This window comes from Carya illinoinensis, chromosome 12, assembly GCF_018687715.1.
Source record: "Carya illinoinensis cultivar Pawnee chromosome 12, C.illinoinensisPawnee_v1, whole genome shotgun sequence".
Lineage (NCBI taxonomy): Eukaryota > Viridiplantae > Streptophyta > Magnoliopsida > Fagales > Juglandaceae > Carya > Carya illinoinensis.
The window spans coordinates 26134122-26149626 of NC_056763.1; the positions used below are offsets into that span (position 1 = coordinate 26134122).

Genomic DNA, 15505 nt, shown 5'->3' on the forward strand with positions numbered 1-15505 from the left:
AGTATCCAAACCAGTGGTTAAACTTAATTGCTGAAACATATATATCAGTGTCTGAACAAACCAATCTTGCATGCATGTTAACCCCTAATTAGGCAAAGAAACTGATCGATCTGTCAGTAAGAATTTGATCTTCCATATGATCAGTTATCTCTCGCCCTGTCGCCCATGCATGCTTGCCCCAAACTTCATTCTCCCATCCCTTGCTATGCATTGTATCAGCAAAATATCTCCACGTACACCTCATCATGATGTGCCAATTGACTTTTATAAGCTTAAGTACTGGACGTCATGGTCCAAATACTCCTGAATAGCACACTAACAATGTCGTTTTGAAACCAAGTAAAAGTGGAATTTTGAATACCGACATCAAATGGCAGACTATTATGAAAAACCCTCCACGTACGTACAAAAGGATTAATGAAATCTTTGCAGGAAGATATTGTTCATATATTCCAAAACCAGTTATGACAACCAACAAATTGACCTAGATCGGGATCTAATAATAGCACAGGCGCCGGAACTTGTTGAAAAATGTCACTCCTTTTGTTGATGATTTTTTGATTTGATATTCTCTTCATTTAATTTTTATAATTATCAAGTTATTTTGATTTGGTATGATGTTGATTTGATTTTCATAATATTTAAAATATTTATCTTATTTTATCTCAATATAAATTTCTTATAAATAGGAATATAAGCATTGTATTTAATAACAATTTAGAAAGTAAAAATGTAGTTCTTAAAATCTCTTTCCTTGTCTCTCTCTTCTCTATCTTCTTTTATACTATAGTTTATTTTCTATCATGATATTAATCTATTAGAGTTTTTGGCTAATGCTAGGCTCGATCTTATAGAATATTTATTCTCCCGCTAGCTTGACTTCTTACAAAATTTTCACTGTTGTTTAATTATGCATCATCTCAAATCAATATATTTGGAGTATCTTTTTTAGTTGTGAGGCTCTTTTATTGGGTTTTGATCTATTGTAAGCATTATTTGAAGCCCCAGTTTCAATTTTCGCCCCTTAATTTTGGTCGAATAGTTGATTAAGGCCATATATAGCCCATTGTTAGCAACAGCTCTAGATTTTATGTTCCAGTTGCCAGTCACTTCATCACCAACACCATCATCTCATTAACTATAAATTAATGAATACGAAGGCTACTACTTTCAAATTTCAAACTCAAGCTTCCAAAGTTCTCCATCTTAAATTCAAGGGAGAATGTTGAAGATAACATCAAATCAATCTTTTAGTTTCATATTATCTTGATTTGATTTTCATAATTATTAAATCACTTTAATTTGATATGATCTTGATTTGATTTCCATAATATTTAAAATGAGCGAGCTACTTTGCTGCTTGAGTAGTACCGCTCCATTTGACCACTAGTTGCTTTTCAACTTTTTTTTTCCATTATTCTATTCACATATTTTAATATTTAAAAAAAAAAATACACCAACATACTTAAAATCAATTTCTTAATTATTAAGTAAAAAAAATTTTCCAGACGGTCAACTAGAGCGATAATAATTGGTGGGCAAAGTAGCTTTTTTCTATATAAAATATTTATCTTATCTTATCTCAATGTAATTTTTTTATAGATAGAAATATATGCCTTGTATTCAATAACAATTCAGAAAGTAAAAATATAACTCGCAAAGTCTCTTTCCCTCTTTCTCTTTTCTCCATCTTCTTTTATATTATATTTTATTTTATATCACCTTTCAGCCCTTCCAAATATGAGGAATTGTTGGTCATTCATAACAATAATAATCAGCCATAATCACATAAAATGACTAATTATTATTAGAATAATTTTATATATAATCGTGAAGTGTGTAAATGTCATGTAATCATTTTGAAAAATAGTAAGGTCCACTATTAAAAAATTAATTTTTTTCACATGGACCTCATGTTTTATTCATTTTTCTGAAAATGATTACTAGATGGTTGCATAATTCTCTAATATAAAGAGAGCTTTTTCATGAAAATAACGGATTAGGAAATTAAAACATGAGGTGAAAAAGAAAACAAGAATGATCAGATGGACTATTAAATTATAATTAAGACTCGAGTTTGTGTTATGAAAATCCGATAATTAGCTCAAAATATAAAGTCAAAAATGGTCACATAAATTATATGTTCATCATGTTTTAAATATCTCGGAGTGATCGTTGAGATTATCTAATATTTCTTCTTTCGGATTCAGATATGAAATCTTCTCCCCCCCTGACTTGTACCGTAAGATTAAACTACCAACTAATTTAATTCTGATCTTGAAAATGAAACGCCACTTGACAAACATCAACCACCAATTAAGCTCTTTCCTAACTAAAACAAAGTTCACTGCATTCACATGCATGCAGTTGCTTTTTGTCTTCGGTTTTGATAGCTACACCACCTCATTCTCCATTGTTGAGGACTTACATCATATATAAGAAGAGTAATGCTAAGGACTCGTATCCGAGATAAAATGAGATTAGTTAAAATTATATGTAAATAATAATGAGATTGTTAAGTTGAGATGAGATTGTTTTTAAAAATTATGTGTTTAGATTAGAAAATCATGAGATGAGTTGAGATAGTTTGTAAAAATAATAATGAAATTGTTGAATTGAGATAAAATAAGATGATTTTTAAAAATTGTGTTTAGACTAAAAAATGATTTTAAAATAAGTATTTAGATAAAAGAGTATCTCTCCATACGAATTGGGATGAGATCTCTAAAACCAAATGAGTCATAAGTATAAATCTCAAATACCAAGTTTTGGGCAAATCTTTTGTAAAACTGTGGGTCCACTAAAAAAAATAGTTTTTTTAACACCTTTTTTTTTATACACTAAAAAGAGCATGCATGCCACTTGTATATTTAAAACTTTTATATATCATTTCTCATATAAGAACCATACAACAGTTCATTAATTCCTCTTCCTCTCCCGATCATCAAAGTATATATATCCACTCTCTCTTTTCAAACCATTTTTTATTAATATATATCCATTAGTACTCTTATTTAACCAATCCATTTGAAATTTGATGCACATATGATGATTAAACATATGGCCCAAAATATCCGTTACAGAGAGAGAGAGAGATCAGTTGCAAGAATGGAGAGGATAGATCTCATGTCATGTGATTGTCGGAACTCAGTATAGAAAATCCTTAAATCCCATGGATAATGATATCAAGGGAGGACCTTAGAAAGGTTTTCATGACATGGATAATGATCTTCCATTCGTACTTTTCAGTCTGGGATATTAATGGATTAGCTAGCAATAACATTTCATGGCTTTTGCGAAGATGGATATATATATATATATATATAAGAATTTTTTTCCCCCCCTTTTTTTTTCTTTTTGACTTAGACAGTAATAAATAGGATAGAAACAAACAAAATGTAAAGGAATCGCATTATATATGGCTAGACTAATATTGTTCAACACGATTTTTTTTTTTTATTTATTTTTTTGCTCAAGCAAGCAAATTTTATTTAAATAAAAGATGATATATGTACTTAGGAGTAGGGTTTCTTAACAAATACTCCAATGCAGCAACTACAATGTAAGAACGGTAAGAAAAAAAAAAAAAAAAAAAAGAGAGAGAGAGAGAGAAAAAAGGATTTTAAGGCTAATTTCTTAATCACAATCGAAGTCTTATTAAAAAAATACCGACGTTTTGGAGGTTAGCGATCCCTGAAGGCGGTGAATTTGTTTCTTCTTCTTCTTGGTTTGTAGCTCGAACGAATAGTTCTAATTAATTAGCCAGTATATTGAAGCGTAAGTGAAAGTTGAAAGCCAGAAAATGAAAGGCTGAGTGCGCCATAAACAAACAAAATGTAAAGGGATTATGCAGGTGCCAGCAGTTCCTCTAATGAATACCCCCTAGCTAGCTTTTCATTTTAACCGTCGAAAACACAGAATTCTGGGCCAAATGTTTTCGCAGTGCATGTCCTTGTCATTGCAAGCTCCGAAGTGGGAATGGGAATAGTACTAAGGGTTCTTGAAGTTGTCAAGGCCCGGAGAGATGCTATGGGCTCCACCAATACCATACAACTCTTGTAAGTCAATTGCCCACCAACTCCCATGTCCGAATACCCCAATTATGTCCTTTTAATAACACCTGTTGTTCATCAATCCCTGTATATATAATTGCAGTTCTTCATATTCTGAAAGCTAAAGTACTGCTCAGTTTTACAAAACAAAAAGAAAAACTATATTCTTAAATCGGTGAATAAAATATAATTTTTAAAATTTAAATTTTATAAATCAAATATTATCATTTAAATAATGTACTTTATATATATACCGTTTTAATAATAAAATAACTCAAACAAAAAATAAAGAAAAAGATATGTGCCGAGTAAATAGATTATACATAGAAGGCTTTGAAAACAATACAAATAATTTTAAATAAAATAATGTTGCATAAAGAGAGCTCAACGGTTAGTATTGCATACAAGTGTTATTTTTCCTAGAAATAAATATTAGGCACATATAAAAAAATATTATGCAAATAATAATAGAAATAGTTCGTTTGAGATCGAAAGACGTCTGAACACATCTAAAAGGAAAGGAAAAATATACACAAGGCCATTGACTTTGGTCCCCTTCTTTCCATGCCGGGTCCAAAAATTAAAAAAAGGTTAAAATCATTACGAAAAAGGTACCTTTATGACTTTAAAATATGATATTCGGCTAAAAACACAGAGATCGAAGAAAAAACAAAGAAGTCTAGAAAATCTTTTTTCTCTATCTTGATCTAATCTTTTCAACATACGTAACCGATGGGTTGCTTAATAAAGTCATTAATTGCGGCTAATGGTTTTCCATTCTACTTAGCTTCAGTCTCATCAAGGTCAAACGAGGCCTTAAATTATCTCATAAAATTCTTTCTTATTACCGACCCAAATTTAGGGCCTGACGGATCAACGTAACGAGTCGTTGTATTTAAGAATCAACTAAACTTTGATGACTCTTTTCAAAAAAACAAAAAAACTAAACTTTGATGACAATGCTAGGGAAGAACTTTTTTGTATTTAAGAATTAAAATCTTCTAATCATCTAGTATCGATGAATTTAGTACAAGTGATTCAAACTATATATCACTCTATTGAAGAATCTAATTCTCCTAATATTATATTTAGTTGTAAAGATTCTTGTTGCAAAACTATTAATATTCTCATTAAGGATGAAGAACAAGAAAAAACCATATATATAAAAATATATATATATATATATATATTATGTGTGTATCAACCGGCCAATTAAAATGGACTTTCTGTGATCATACGTTATATCTATTTTACAATATATTAAAGACCCAATCATTAATTCAAAAATCTTAGGACTGTTAGATATTAATTTAGTTAAACTTTTAACTTTCAAGATCATAACATTCCACCACGATTTTGAATCTAACGTGCACGATGGTCCACTATATCGATGCTAACTTGGTGGTCGTCTTTTACTTTTTGGCGGTTTCACTTATTTATCAATATTCAATAACTTAACACCATGCTCATACATAATATCAAATTATTTTAATCATACCTATAGGTCGCCATCTCCATGACTTGAACTTGTAATATAGTCCTTGCTCTGATATCAATTATTAAAAATCTAATTATTGATCTAAAAATTTTAGGATTGTTAGATATTAATTTCGTTAAATCTTTAACCTTTTGAATTTACGAGTGCTGAAACTTCAATAGATCGAGAAAGTTTGCACCAAGGATCAGGATTGACAGATAATTATTCAAGAAAGCATTCAAGAAACGAATAAGAAAATTAAGTTTGGGAGGAGATAAGAGGAAGCTTCAGAAAGAAATTTCATATGGCCAGTCCTTGTCTCGCACTGGCCTCATCATATGTTATACGGCATTATCTTTAGGGTTGGTAGATTTAGCTGTAACCGTGTACGAAATTCTTTAGCTTGACTAAGCAAGCTTACTTCCTTTATTTTTCTACTTACCTAATTTATATTAATTATGACTGTGACGTAAAAAATAATTATATTTTATATATTATTTTTAATTATATATCAAGTTTATATGACAAGTAGTAATTATTTATTTAAATATTAATTGATATATAAAAATATTTAAAATAAAGAGGTTTGAAAATAAACATATTCACATAAAATATATAGTCAGATAACATTAATTGAGTAGGTGTGGACTTTGGACTTTGAAATCTCTGTATCAAAGAAACCCATTTTATTGGTCCAATATGGACCTACTGTGATTTTTCCGAAGCAACCTGGCCTGTCTTGGTTCTTATATATAGACCGATGACATTTACCATACGTGGAAGAGGGTAGAGAAACATATCATTCAGATTTTCTACTCGAGAACATTTTTTAACTTAATGATGGGCACGTTTACCATGCGAATATAAATAAATAAATAAATATATATACACACACGCACATATGTTATAGTTGAAAAACTTGCGGCGAGTTTTCCTGGTTGTAAAAATAGTGGGAAATGCACCAAGTTTTTATCTAGTTTTCAAGAAATTTTAATTAAAATATCTTTTTAAAATTAATTGTTGAAATTTTAATAATTATTTTCAAATATAACATCAGTATTTATTCCTTTAAAATATATTTTTAATTTTTTTTTTCAAATGAATTTTTTCTTTAACAAATCAAGGGGAAATACAATCAAACAATAAGATCAATTGGCGCATACCAAAAATAAATAAATAAATAAAAAGTAGAGAGCCAATCTCTGAGGTCTTTTCTCGATGTCCACTGGGCCGTACGATTGCTCAAAAGAGCCTAGAGGTTCGGGCCAATATTACTTTATAGTCTTCACTCTTCAGGCTCCTAAGCCCGTCCACTTCACATTACAATGCATAAGAAGCAAGCAAGAAAAAATCGCAACAAAATTATCGTCATGTTTTTAACTTTCTTTTATTTTTTATTATTAATATTTGAGATCTAAATAAATTTCATTTGATTTAAATTAGGGCAGCTTTGGGGGCATGGGATGAGACACAAAATTCTCATTTAATTTTATTTTATCTCATTTCATCTTATATTCAAACATAATTTAAATACAATTTTTTTAATTAATCATTATAATTTTTTCAAATTTTTAAATAAAAAATAATATTATAAAACTATATTCTTACAATATTTTAAATTTATGATATTTTTTATTCAATGTTTTTTCTTTCATTTTCTAAAATCTAAAAAATACTTAATTCAAATTATCTTACCACTATTAACAAATTATCTTACTATACTATTCATAAAATTTTCATCTCATCTTACTCCTCAAAGCTACCCAAAATTTCTTGGTACCAGCGAGTATGGGATGATCGAATACTATTTTTTTTTTTCTTTTATATCAAAATGCTTCTATTATGTACTCTAAATACTCATTTTAAAAAATCTTATACATAGGTGCATTGTAATCTCAAAGGTAATGTTAGATACATTTTTAAGATGACAAGATTAGTACATTCTCTTTAAAAAAAATAAAGTCTATTATTAAATAATTAATTTTATTTTTTTATTTATATGAGTAACAAACTTAGCCACTTTTTTTTAAAAGAAATACGCGTAACCTGCAAATTCTTATTATACAAATATTATTTTCCCACGACTATAATAGTGTTCAAAGATAATATAGGATTGATTTTGAGTATTCTAATTCAATTTGGGCCGAAACAGCATTGGGCTAACTAGAGGTTGGTAAGTAGGACGTTAATTGGACTTCAACAAGCTGCACGTGGTTGACTCCAGATTCAACGTGTCCCTACTCCCCCCCTTTTTTTTCTATATTTGATAGTGAATCATATCTCAGCGGGGCCCATCAGTCCTGATTTAGTGTGCTTACAAACATGCTGCAAAAGGTGCCACGTGTCCATATGCTTCGTCTTCATAACAATTTTTATTTTTATTTTTTTCAAGTCTTCATAACATTTCTAAGATAAAAGCTATCTACAAAACAGAGCCTTACGTACCGTTGTTTGCTTCTCTATTCAAAGAAAGTCCTTGTCTCGTACATTTAGGTGACTTTGATGGACTATATATTATACGATTTCAAAATCGACAGCCGACACACTTTTTGTCGTGTGGATCATATTCTTTTGAATTATTGTTGGGTGTCTGATCGAAAGATCACGAAGATTCAAATTAAATTGTCAATATTGATATATAATTAAAAGAAAGTCTCGTGTACGTATAAATTAGCTAGCTAGATCGATCACCTCAAATTCAGTTGTGAATTTCCAAGCTCGTGAATTTAATGACAGTCCTAGTTATATATAAAGAGTACGAAAAATGAAGAATTTTTGTACGTGCATATATTATATATATATATATATGGGGGTTGGATACGTGTTCTTCTATCTTTTGTTTTGTCATGAATTAGTCTGCATGAATGTGGTCAATCAAGAATTATCAAAGGAGCTCAGCTAGCTCGCTAGGTTGTTCTACCCACTATTAATACACGAAAATTCTTTCAATTGCGCGGACGGACAAAACTACTTTCACCGTCAGTCACGAGAGACAGCGAATCAATTTGTGGCATGGAGTGATCTCCAGCTAGTCCTGGCCTGTTCAATGAAAGAAAAATGGGGGAGGGATATATATTATCTTTTTTAGTTAGTTTTTGGGAAGTTGTGGTTTAAGATTAATGATCATGTACATATATTTCTGATGAAAATACTAGATCATCATCAGTAATATTTCAACTATTGTTGATAATCTGAAATAAAATGGTAATAACACTGTCCCATAATCGTTCGTCTGAGTTGTCTTCTGTCATTGCGTCCATGGTCGGTTCCCTACGACTTATTTAATTGACAATTTCGGATCTGATCCTTAATTTTCTATCTAACGTGATTAGCATGCATGAAGGACGTGTTTGACAAGAAAATGACTAGCTCCTACTGATCCATGCGCCTTCTCTCTCTCTCTCTCTCTCTCTCTCTCTCTCTCTCTCTCTCTCTCTCTCTCTCTCTCTCATCTCTCTCTCTCTCTCTCTCTCTCTCTCTCTCTCTCTCTCTCTCTCTCATCTCTCTCTCTCTCTCTCTCTCTCCTCTCTCTCTCTCTCTCTCTCTCTCTATATATATATATATATGATGATAAGAGAATATTAAGTTCATTAACGCCGCAGAAAGTCTGATTCTCTGAAAGATTTCTTAAAAGGAAATGATGAGCCAGCAATGTTTTTCAGAAATTTGCTTCCATATTAATGTTTTTGAGAAATATTTGGAAGGATCATGATCAGCATCTTAAATGAGCTTGAAATATCTTCCTATATACAGCGCCGATGCGCTTTCAACCGAAACCGGGCTTGAAAATCCACTACAAGAAAAATAGATAATTACAATTAATTTATAACAATGAAAAGATTATTAACAATTAATTTTATCCATTTTCCTTATAGTGATCAATTAAATTAAAATAGATGCATGCTCGTTGTAGATTCTTTTGTGTGACACATGGCATCTGAAATTCATGAGCATGCGAATCTCCATGAGGCCGCTGGTTTGACTTACTGGCTGCCGTGTCCACTACTGTCATGCTAGCTCTTTTAATTATTAGGTATAAAGTCATGTCTCGCGACCCTTCTTATACCATTTTCTAAGAGAGAGTACTACGTACAGATATTAATATGATCATGATTAAGATTGGTGACTAAAAATACGTATATATGATCGATATTTGAGAGATGATCTTAATTCTCCCCTGAACCATGATCTGCTTAATCAAAGTCTTCCTACGTACTTGTTCCAGATAATACACTTTGATCATGATTATTATATATGCACGTTGATATCATTAGATAAAAATGATTATTCTCTAATGCCCTTTTTGCAAAATAAAGTACCCTTTTTCTCAGAAGGATATTTGTTCTGCTAGGTTATATAGTGATCAATGATCATAAGCTTGTTAACTAGCTAGAAGCATATGCATGTAAGTATATATGTATGAACTATGGAATATTAGTGATTTCTTTTTGTTTTTTGATGATTTCGGGTTGGTAGGTTACACAAAATTATAACATCTCATCTCATCTCCTATAGTCATTACAATATTTTCAAATCATCATACAAAATATAATAAATAATCCAACCTTTTCAAATCTCAAAACAAAACTAATATTAAAAAAAAATTATATTATAACAATATTTTATTCAATTTTCGACAAAATATCTTATATCATCACATTTTAACTATATAATCAAATGAGGCTTTGCACTAGAAATTAAGTTATACATATTTTGCTTATAAATTTCAGTTATCCTACTCTCTGCAAGCATTAGGATTGTAATGTTAAAATTATAGAGCCTTCGACAAGCTTATATCTTTGTTCTTCTTTCTTAATTATTAACTTGCAACCAAGTTTTCTGAGTTATTAGTAGGCCTGTTCATCCGGATTCCAACTTGGGAATCCAGAATTATTCGGACCGGAACCCGGATTTCAAATCCAGGCCGAAACCCGGACCGTATTAGTTGGATCAGAGCTAGACCGGAACCCGGATAAACCTGAGTTTGATAAAAACCCGAATTCCAGGTTGGACCCGGGTTCTTTTTTTTTTTTTTTTTTTTTAAGCATAGAACTTTTTATTTCAGTAAGATTTAAAAAGTATAATTTTTTTTTTAATAAAGACCTATATTATATTAAAGATTTTTCAAGAAAAAACCCTTGTGTAAAAGCCTATATTTATGATACAAATTTTAAAAAAAAATTGAAAATCTTAATTTTTTTTATAAAAGCCTATATTTAGTGTGAAAATTTTCTAACAGATAATGTTAAAAAGCAAAATACTATTTTCCAGAATAATAAAAATATATAAAAATGAAAAACTAAAATTTGTGTAATCCACTACATCTTACATTATTTTGTTATTTACATATTGCATTACAATACAAAATACAAAACTACAAGATGAACTACAAAATAATAACAAAACAATCATGTTTCCCATTGAATAATCATTGCCTACACTAACAGCAGAAACATGTGCTATTTCATGATCTTCATTTCCTCTCCTCCTGCTGCTTCAATCTGTTAAGCAGAGGCATAAATGAGAGAATTAGATAGCAATAAATTGAACTGATCTGTAATTATGACCTCATAAATTTGTAACTTCATTTCTAAATAAAAAGAGATGGATGAGATATGACAGCAGAAGAAACTCACACAACTGAACATTTGAATGGGCTCTGTTTTGCTTTTTGACACAATCAAAGTTGCAGTAACTTACATTGAGCCAAAATGTCAAGTATAATTAGACAAACTTTGCAGATTCTATCAATTGAATTTAAATGTGAGGTCTTGCTCCATTTAGAACATTTTATGTATAGGTTAGAGATTACCTGACCATAAGCTAGTACTGGTATCATTATATCCTTGGAATAAACCATCAACAAATGCAGCAATGCATTCTTCAAACATGGCAGATGAAGGAGATCCACTCCACTACTTCCATAGACATGGTCAAATGTAAAGGAATGGGTGTCAATTCGTACTTGCTCCACAGAAACAACAAATGTAGGTAGAAAAGAAAATGTTGCACGAATTATCAACATAATATATTTCAAATAATTGCAAAAATAAATTGAAATAGGTTCCCCTGAAATTATGCTTCATTAAGGCCACATAATGTGCCTTAGCATTTTCATTGGACAACAACTGGCTTCTTATATATTGATCTCTATGTAATATTAGTAATTTCCATCAGAATTTCCTGAATAGAACTCTCTGTTTGTGATCACATAGATTCCAACCTTGAATTATTAAGTGTGTGTATATATATAGCTCAAAGTCAAGCTTGCAATTGGCTTCCAAGGCCAATTCCAAACTACCATCAATACTACTATTATATTTTACTTGATTCTATTTATGATCCTTGCAGAGGATGTTTCTACCCGAGAAATAATATCCAACCACAACAAATTATTTGCTTTCCGAGAAAATGATATATAATGCCCTGTTTTTGTTCTTGTTAAAAGTAGAAAAGTAGACCCTTTTAACTAAAACTTTGAAGAATCGATCAATAACAACTATCAAGTTGATTAACTAATATCTGGCCTCATCACAGAAGAGCAGATTGTAAATCATGGCATTATAAGTATCTGGAGGACTTTAAAAGCACACAGCTCACCTAGCAATGGGATGGAAAACACTCAAGCTAAAAATATAGTGCCAATCAGTATAGAAATAACTAAGAAAATTATTTCCAATCCGTTAATTTATTAAAAACAAAGAAACCCACAACAAGCTGAATAAAAACAAAGTAAAAAATATAAGAGAGGATAGAAACGAAATATATAGGGCATCCCAGAAAATTATATAGCCACTCACTGCATTCATCCAACAGAAAATAAAATAAAAGAATACAAAAAAGAGAAACAGAAGAACCAAACGTAAAGACTAATAAACTTGAAAAAAAAACCCTATGTTTAACAAAAAATAGCAGATCTACCTTCTTCTGTTCTTGATCTTCTATGAGCCCAACTCGTTAATAAAAAATACCCTATGTTTAATAAACTTGGGTGGATCGATCGATCGATTGAGAGAGAGAGAGAAGAGAGAGACTACCGATCTAAAGTCCGGCAGCGGCGGGAGAGAGATAGACGGCGGCAAAGCCTAGGGTTACATTCGTCGAGCTTGGATGTGAGAGAGAGAGAGAGAGAGAGAGAGAGAGAGAGAGAGAGAGAGAGAGAGAGAGAGAGAGAGAGAGAGAGAGAGAGAGAGAGAGAGAGAGAGAGAGAGAGAGAGAGAGAGAGAGATGTTACATTTCGTTAGGCTCGGACGCAAGAAAGAGAGAGAGTCAAATAAATCACATTCACAATCAAAACCCTAAAAACAGGATACCGGGGTTAAGATCCGGTACCTGGGTGTAATACCCATAACCGGCTCGAATTGGATCAGTTTTTAAAATGCGGGTTTTGGCCCAGATTTGCCGTAACCGGACACCTGGTTATCTGGGTTTCGGCCCGTATGAGCAGTCATAGTTATTAGGGCAAATAAAAGAGGAAAAAATAATGAATTCTTCCTAAGTCTTGACGGAAAGAAGATTAACAATAATTTTCATAGATTAATTCACCAGAATTCTCCCCTAGTTTGTTAACTTACTATGGTTCTCTTTTTTGGATCCTTTCTCCCTTTTTCGATAAACAAATACACACCTAACTTGTGCTCAAAAGAAGAGAAGATTTGGAATCTTGAAGGCCATCTACCCAAAACTAACACGTGTCACCTTTTCCGATACAAATTGTCTGAATAATACATTCGGTCAATTAGATCGACTTCATGAATATATAGCTTAATCACATCTTAGTGTCTCTTGAAAACCAGCAATGGTACTGATGTAGGTAAAGTTGTCCCTTTGAGGATTATAGCTGGAGAAATGTCTTGTCCCCGTAGTCTACGAGCCACGAACCGGCGGGCTTTATTGCAAAACAAGGAAAGATTTTGTACATGTCACGTAAAATGCCCAAGTTAGTTTCAATAAGTAGCTAGCTAGCTAGGTCCAATGTAGCACGTTAGCTATTTAAATGGCCAATTACATAAGGCTACGTATTAATGAAGGGATCCAACAAAAATCTACCTCTTTGAGGCCGACCAATTATATTTTGTGAAGTGTCATCGAATATTGCTTAACCCCATAATCTTTAAGTATTGAGCAAGGTGAGACGTTCTAATTAGTCTTATTTATCAAGAAAATAAAGGAAATTAATTAAATAATTGGCATAGAGAAATCAATTATGAGATAGTAGTTCTAGATACTTAATTATTAATCAAATACGTGATAATTATGGCTTAAAAAAAAGCAAAAGTACAAATATATAGTTGTAATGCATACGTACATTACGGTCAATGGAGTAAATGTTGGTGTCATCAACAGATATAGCAAGCTCTCACACGTACGTAAGCATGTCACTCTTCCAAGATCCAAAATTAGAAGACCATGTCAAACATTCTTAATCTATAAATATTTACTTCTTTTTCTGATCAACCCCCTAGACCTTCAAAGCTCAAGAGCTAAAAAAAAACTTGTGAGAGAGAGAGATGTTTCGTTTCTTAAGATCAATGTCTAGGACAGTTCATGAAGAAGTGCATCATGATGATCAGGCGCGTGAGGAGGATAAGATTGGTGATGGTGGGGCATGCACGTCTCTAACTGTGTGGAGAAAGTCACTTCTGATGAGCTGTAATGGATTTACTGTTATCGATTCTAATGGAAATTTGGTCTACCGGGTTGACAATTACAGGGAACGTCGTCCCCAGGAAGTCACTCTTATGGATGGCACCGGAAAACCCATCCTCACGATGCGCCGTCGGAAGGTGAATATCATCTTTAATCTCTCATTTGATGTTCCTCGCAATATATCTAGTTCCACGACTAAGACAGAGCCCAAGATAGAATATTTGTAGTGGAGTGGCGATTAAATTCAATATCATTTTCTCTAAAGATTGAAAGAATATTATTGATCTTGATTATGATTAATGGCAGGCGCTTAGGCTAGTAGATAGCTGGCTTGTGTATGAGGGGGAGGCAGCTAGTGACGATTGTGGAACAGGTAAATCGTTAAAGATGCCCGTTTGCTCCCTGAGAAAGCACGTCAACATTTTACATGCCAATCGAAACGTGCTTGCATATGCATCTCTTGGGACCTCAGATAGAAGATATAGTTACGTGATTGAAGGTTCGTACGCCCATAGATCATGCAAAGTGTTTGATGAACAGTCAAGTAGGGTTATGGCTGAGATCAAGAGGAAGGAAGCCATTAAAGGAGGGGTGTCTTTTGGGCTTGAGGTTTTTCTTCTGGTGGTGCAGCCAGGCTTTGATCGCGGACTTGCTATGGCTTTGGTTTTGCTTTTAGATCAAATGTTTTCCTAGATCCTAGATTATTCATTAGGTGTAATATTCATTAGGTCGAAATTTTTTGCCGATCGAATCGTTAAAGCCAGATGAGATGAATATTGCTATATATGTAATGTCATGACTGAGTTCTCAAGAGGTCCTGACAATACTATTGCTGGTAGCAAACGATTCGGAAAACACAATGAAAATGCGAATTAAATCTAGGCAAACTAATGGAATTTCCGATATTGGAAAGGACAAAAGGAAAATCAATTGCTCGCTGTATATATATATATATATTTATCAATTGCTGAGCAAAAATGTTGTGGTGATAATACGATGACGATCGATCCCCGACCAAAATTAGATTTGCAAAAATGGAGATGCGGGGTATCGATCCCCGTACCTCTCGCATGCTAAGCGAGCGCTCTACCATCTGAGCTACATCCCCAAGATGCCTTTTAAATTAATTTTATTTTGTATAATATAAAAAAATGGACAAGGGAAAGAAAGAGTTAAGGCACGGTCGTGTTACTTCTTGCCCTAACTTATTCCACAATGGATTCTCTTTTACTCTTTTATGTTAATTATTTTAATAAACTACATGGCATCACATTGTAAGGCTATATTAGTCTTTTTATATTTCTCTTAAATTCTATAGAAAACACTG

The 15505-nt window shown here is 32.1% G+C and overlaps 1 protein-coding gene, 1 long non-coding RNA gene and 1 other non-coding gene across 3 annotated transcripts; 1 reads left to right on the forward strand and 2 right to left on the reverse strand.

Moving 5' to 3' along the window:
* Nucleotides 1-10834: 10834 nt before the first annotated feature.
* LOC122289693 lies at nt 10835-11474 on the reverse strand. The gene is made up of 2 exons (XR_006236215.1): nt 11342-11474; nt 10835-11030 (listed from the first exon to the last, which is right to left on the reverse strand). It is a non-coding gene; the product is annotated as an uncharacterized LOC122289693 (long non-coding RNA).
* A 2522-nt stretch (nt 11475-13996) lies between these two features.
* Nucleotides 13997-15104, forward strand: LOC122290236 (protein LURP-one-related 17). Its single transcript, XM_043097833.1, has 2 exons — nt 13997-14315; nt 14485-15104. The coding sequence occupies exons 1-2, from the start codon at nt 14040-14042 to the stop codon at nt 14869-14871; spliced, it is 663 nt and encodes a 220-aa protein (XP_042953767.1). The 5' UTR covers nt 13997-14039; the 3' UTR covers nt 14872-15104.
* Nucleotides 15105-15213: 109 nt separating this feature from the next.
* Nucleotides 15214-15286, reverse strand: TRNAA-AGC. The gene has a single exon. It is a non-coding gene; the product is annotated as a tRNA-Ala (tRNA).
* Between the last annotated feature and the right edge of the window lie 219 nt (nt 15287-15505).